The sequence below is a fragment of the Corvus brachyrhynchos genome, unplaced genomic scaffold (assembly GCF_000691975.1).
Source record: "Corvus brachyrhynchos isolate BGI_N302 unplaced genomic scaffold, ASM69197v1 scaffold340, whole genome shotgun sequence".
NCBI classification, from domain to species: Eukaryota; Metazoa; Chordata; class Aves; order Passeriformes; family Corvidae; genus Corvus; species Corvus brachyrhynchos.
Window position 1 is genome coordinate 764,954 of NW_008235987.1, and position 5,129 is coordinate 770,082.

At 62.1% G+C, this 5,129-nt stretch overlaps 2 protein-coding genes across 2 annotated transcripts in view; both read left to right on the forward strand.

Moving 5' to 3' along the window:
- SLC26A11 (solute carrier family 26 member 11) overlaps nt 1–4,517 on the forward strand; it is a gene marked incomplete at its 5' end in the record, with an annotated part of 6,969 nt that extends 2,452 nt beyond the window's left edge. The window contains 8 exons of the mRNA XM_017730669.1: nt 261–321; nt 668–723; nt 834–974; nt 1,717–1,844; nt 2,230–2,329; nt 2,547–2,683; nt 2,952–3,024; nt 3,762–4,517. Coding sequence (XP_017586158.1) covers nt 261–321; nt 668–723; nt 834–974; nt 1,717–1,844; nt 2,230–2,329; nt 2,547–2,683; nt 2,952–3,024; nt 3,762–3,844 — 779 coding nt within the window. The remainder of the gene's footprint in view (nt 1–260; nt 322–667; nt 724–833; nt 975–1,716; nt 1,845–2,229; nt 2,330–2,546; nt 2,684–2,951; nt 3,025–3,761) is intronic.
- Nucleotides 4,518–4,598: 81 nt separating this feature from the next.
- The window catches only part of RNF213 (ring finger protein 213), a 48,368-nt gene continuing 47,837 nt past the window's right edge, over nt 4,599–5,129 (forward strand). Inside the window, exon 1 of the mRNA XM_017730673.1 lies at nt 4,599–4,789. The gene's annotated coding sequence lies outside the window, so the exon portion shown is untranslated. The remainder of the gene's footprint in view (nt 4,790–5,129) is intronic.

The following is a 5,129-nucleotide window of genomic DNA, read 5'->3' on the forward strand; positions in this document are numbered from 1 at the left end:
GCTCCAGCTCCCACAGCCGCTGAACTGCCTGAAACCCCCATCTCAGCAGTCCTGCCTTCACCTGAAGTTTTCCCTTCCTTACCTTGCATGCTGCCCCCGCCCCAGGCGTTCTCACAGCTCAGGAATTTCCAGAGCAGGCTGAGTCCCTCTTACACGGCTGGGTGGGCACTGTCTGGCCCCGGGGATCGGGAAGGGAGAAGGTTATGATGGGGACACAGACCCAGCAGTGCCTCCCCAGCCCCTCTCCCTCGTCTCCTCAGGCGTCGCCAATGTCCTGGGCTCCTTCGTCTCCTCGTATCCCATCACGGGCAGCTTTGGCCGGTGGGTAGCAGGAGGGGGAGCAGGGCACTCGCTGGGCTGCGTGGTGAGAGGGCTCTGCAAGATCTTGGGTGGAAGACTGTGCTGACCCCAGTGGGTCCCTGAGCTCGTGTCCTGGTCGCCAGCAGCCCACCTTGGTGGCCGGGTTGTGCGGGGGTCCCGTGGCCGCCTTCTCTCCTGCTGAGGGCCACCTCCCTCCCTGCTGTGCGGTCCCGCTGCGGGCTGGGAGCCAGGGGCTTGCTCGTGTTCCTCCCTGATAGGGCGGGTGGTTCTCCCGGGTCTGTGCGCAGGGGCGGCCCCCAGTTCCGCGGCCCCTGCACAGCCTGGGATGTGCGGGTTTGCATTTCAGGACGGCAGTGAATGCTCAGTCAGGGGTCTGCACCCCCGCGGGAGGGCTCGTCACAGGTACAGCCCTGCCCCTGCCCTACTGACCCTGCCCTGCCCCTGGGCTGCTCTGCTGTCGGGGACCCCCGGGTGTCGGGGTGCCCGTGGCTCAGGGGTCCCCCCTCCCGCAGGTGCCCTGGTCCTGCTGTCCCTGGCGTACCTCACCTCGCTCTTCTACTACATCCCTAAAGCGGCGCTGGCCGCCGTCATCATCTCGGCCGTGGTGCCCATGTTCGACGCCGGCATCTTCCGGACGCTCTGGCGGGTTAAGAGTGAGGGCACCGGTCGGGAACGGGCAACCCCCTGTCAAGGAAACTTCCCGGTCCAGCCTCCAGGAGCCACTCCGGCAGTCACAGTCGCAGCCCCCAAGCTGGGACAGAGGCCCTTTCGCGGCCCCCCCCGCCCCACTCACACAGACCAGGTGTCCTCACCGGCTCTGCCCCAGGTTTCCCATAGCAGAGTCTCAGACGTCCAGATCCTTAAAAGAACTTAATAATGGTGCCATAACTAAATAACAAAATAACAGCTCGAGTTGGACGTTTCTGAGGAGGCACCCAGAACAAAGGACCCTGTGAGCTTTTGTCCTGTTATCCCCTCACAGCCATGCGAATGTCTGGGGGTGGTTGGCTCCCGCCGCTGTCTCTGTGTGCCCATCACGGTCTCTGTGTGCCCATCACGGTCTCTGTGTGCCCCATCACGGTCTCTGTGTGTCCCATCACGGTCTCTGAGTGTCCCATCACGGTCTCTGTGTGCCCCATCACGGTCTCTGTGTGCCCCATCATGTGGCTGCGCCACCGGTGCCTGAGTCCTTTGTTATGCAAAGGGAGCAGTTCACGGCCCCTTTCCAAGGGCTCCCGCCCAGAGCTCAGCCTGCAGCTCCACTGAAGCTGCCCAGAGCTGCCTGCAGGGAATGGATTCCTCACGACCCGGGTGCAGCCCGGCTCTGCCCGCAGAGCTGGCGCTGTCACTGAGGGCCCTGTGGCCACAGCTGAGCCTGGCTTCTCTCTCTTGCAGGGCTGGACCTTGTGCCCCTCTGTGTGACATTCCCGCTCTGCTTCTGGGAGGTTCAGTATGGAATCGTGGCCGGGGTGCTCGTTTCTGGGATTCTCCTGCTCTACTCCATTGCCAGGCCCCCAATAAAGGTGGGCTTCACCCCTCCCCTTGGATGTGGCAGGGCCAGCCAGGCTCACCAGGGAGCTGGGAGGGAGCTCCTGAGGGCAGTGAGGTGTTGGGGTGCAGGATGCTTCTGAGCTGTTCTTGCTGTCCCCAGTCTGCCACAGGCACAGCACAGGGACCCCTTTCAAAGAGCAGGAGGAAAGGAATATCCTAGGGCTGGAGAGCAGGAGAGGGAGGCAAAGCTGCCCCTGTCCTGCTGACACTGAGGTGTGTGCAGGAGGATTTTCCCTGAGGGATGGCAGCTCCTGCTTCTCCCACTCCATCCAGGAGGACAGTGAGTGACATGGGCAGTTGTCCCTGCCTGGGGAAGGTCACAGCCCTGAGCTTCCTGTGGCTCATCTCTCTCCACAGGTGTCGGAGGGGGCCGTGCTGCTGGTGCAGCTGGGGAGCAGCCTGCACTTCCCAGCCGTGGAGCACCTGCGGGACTCCGTGTGCAGCCGAGCTCTGGCAGGTACAGTGCTCCCAGCCTGTCCTGGGGACCCAGCTGTCACCGCCTGGATCACCCAGAATGTGGGTGGCAAGTGCTGCCCAGACCCAAGGACTGCGGGTGCAAGCGGTGACAGCGTAGCTGTCCCACCCCTGCCAGCCCCTGCCCTGGCTCTGCGGGCTGTGACCCCTGGGCTGGTCATTTCTGGACTCATCAGGGACGTGACCTTATGCTCTTCCAGCAGCATCTCCACCACGCTCCGTCATCCTGGACTGTTGCCACGTCAGCAGCATTGATTACACGGTGGTGGTGGGGCTGTCAGAGCTGCTGCAGGAGCTGCGCAGGCACGGCCTCTCGCTGGCCTTCTGTGGCCTGAAGGTGTGTGGGACCTCGGCCACCCCACCCCAGGCCCGGGGAGGGTGTGTGGTGAGGGGCTCAGCCCAGCTGCCTTCCCCCGTGGCCTGTGCTGGCCTCTCCTCTGGTGGCACTGTCATCATGTCAAGCACCCTCATCTCGCAGAGCTGGAGGCTGCAGATGCAGGGCGCTGGGAAGGGCTGGGTGCTCTGTGCTGGGATGGCTGGGGGATCTGCCCCAGAGGGATGGGAAGTGGCCAGCACTCCCCCAGCCCAGGTTTCTCTGCCCTCAGGACCCTGTTCTCCAGGTCCTCCTGTCTGCAGACTTAGAAGGATTCCGGCATTTCCCCAGCTGGGAGGAGGCAGGTGAGGCTCTGGACTGCTCTCCCAGGATGTGATGAGTGTGGGTCTGGAGGACAGCCATGGGGATCTGACCTGTCCAGCCACAGAGCAGCAGTCTGGGGGTTGCAGGGCCTTCTGGGAGGGTGAGCTGGAACCCCTCAAAAGAGTTGGGTCTCCCCAGCCTTGGAGATTCATGGTGAGCTCTGGTGGTTTAACCCAGCAGCAGCTCAAGGATCACAGAGCCCTGCACTCCCCCTACAGAGGGATGGGACAGAATCAGAGAAAAGGTAAAACTCTTGGGCTGAGATAAAGGCAGTTCAATAGGACAGAAAAGGAAAGGAAAATTATAATAATGATGAAGGAATTTCCAAAGCAAATGATGCACTGGGCAGTTGCTCACCACCCACTGACCAATGCCCAGCCAGCCCCTGAGCAGTGGCCGTCACCCCCCGGCCAAATCCCCCCAGTGTTTCATTCAGCACAATGCCCTGTGCTCTGAACATCCCTCTGGGCACTGGGGCAGCTGTCCTGGCTCTGCCCCCTCCCGGCTCCTCGCTGGCCGGGCAGCCTGGGAGGCTGAGAAGTCCTTGGCTTAGTGTAAGCACTGCCCAGCTGCAGCCGAGCTATCAGGGTGTTATCAACGGGAGTCTCATCCTGAATCCAAACACAGCTCTGAACCAGCTCCTGGGAACAACAAACTGTCCCAGCCAGTCAGGACATGAACCTTGGCTTGACTCTGCTTCCCCCCCTTTCTGTTGCAGAGCGGTGCGGGGGAGCGGAGCTGGGGGGCAGCGGGGCAGAGCCCTTCACCAGCACTGCCGAGAGCACGGGGCTCATCCAGTGAGATGAGTTTGCGCTGAATGGCCTGTGACACCCCAGGGACATCAACACACTGCAGGGGAGCCGCCTGCCCCAGCCAGGCCTCCTGGGCAGTGGGGGTGGACTGTCCCCCTGTCCCACACCGAGATGGACAGAGCAGCGCCAGCCCACCCCCACACGGGCTGTGGGACAAAACTGTTCCCTGTCACAGGGATCAGTGCAAAGCCATCCTTCCTTTAGGGAGCTGATGTAATTTTTTTAAGCATTTTAATTCTGGACCTTTTTCATGTTCTGGGCCACCCCAGTGGGGACGCAGGGTGTGCTCTCCTCAAAGCTGTTTCAGGGCTGCTGGCGCTGCCCTCCAAGTGGACATGGGGGCTCAGCCTCCAGCTGCTGGGAGAGGGAAAACGTCTGGGATTGTGCTCCTTACTGATTTTTATCCCTACTTACCCTTTTTATCCTTACCTTGTTTGTGGGGTGTTGTGCTACACGCTGCCCTGGGTCAGGGCTGTGCTGGCACCCTGGGGTGCAGCCCCTGGCCTGGGCCCTGCCGAGGGGACGGGCACGGTGACACCAGGCTGTGCCCGGCTGTGCAACGGGGACAGCACCTGCTGCGGCTGGGTCGGGAGTTCAGTTTCCCTGAACAGCCCTTGGCCGACAGCCGGCACTGAGGGTAATAAATCAGAAATTGCTAATGACTCGGTGTGGTATCAGCCTTCCTGAGGGAAAGCTTTTTCCTTTTGTGTGGGAAGGGGAAATTATCTTTTGGGTGCTGCTGAGCATGCCAGGGAAACGAAACTGAAACCAGGGCGGGGCTGTGCGGGTGATCCGAGCCCGAGGGCGCGTTCCGGCACAGTTCTGCCGCCGCCGGCGGTGCGGGAAGGGCAGCAGAGGTACCCGGGAGCCACACACCTGCCAGGGCCGCCGGGTCCTGCCCTGGAGTGTTCGTTCCCGTCCGGAGCAGCTCTGAGTGAGTTCCTTGCTGCACCATGGGGATACCGGGAGGGGGAAAACAGGGCATGGGGGTAAAAAGGGCTGCTTGTTTAGGAATATGTGTGTGCTCAAACCTGTGTGAGCACTAGTGGAGGTCAGGGCTGCTGGGAGCCCGTCTCTGGCTTGGTCCTGGTTGGGTCCGGGATCAGCCGCGTCCCTACTTTTGTGTGTGGAATCCGCTTTTGATTGTCGGGCCCAGCACAATGTGCTTTCCTCCAGCACACCTGTCCTCCCCGCTCCTGCTGCCAGGTCCTGCCGTGCGCCCCTGCACCGGCCGGGGGGCATCTGCACCGGGCTGATGGGTGGGGGGATGCTCG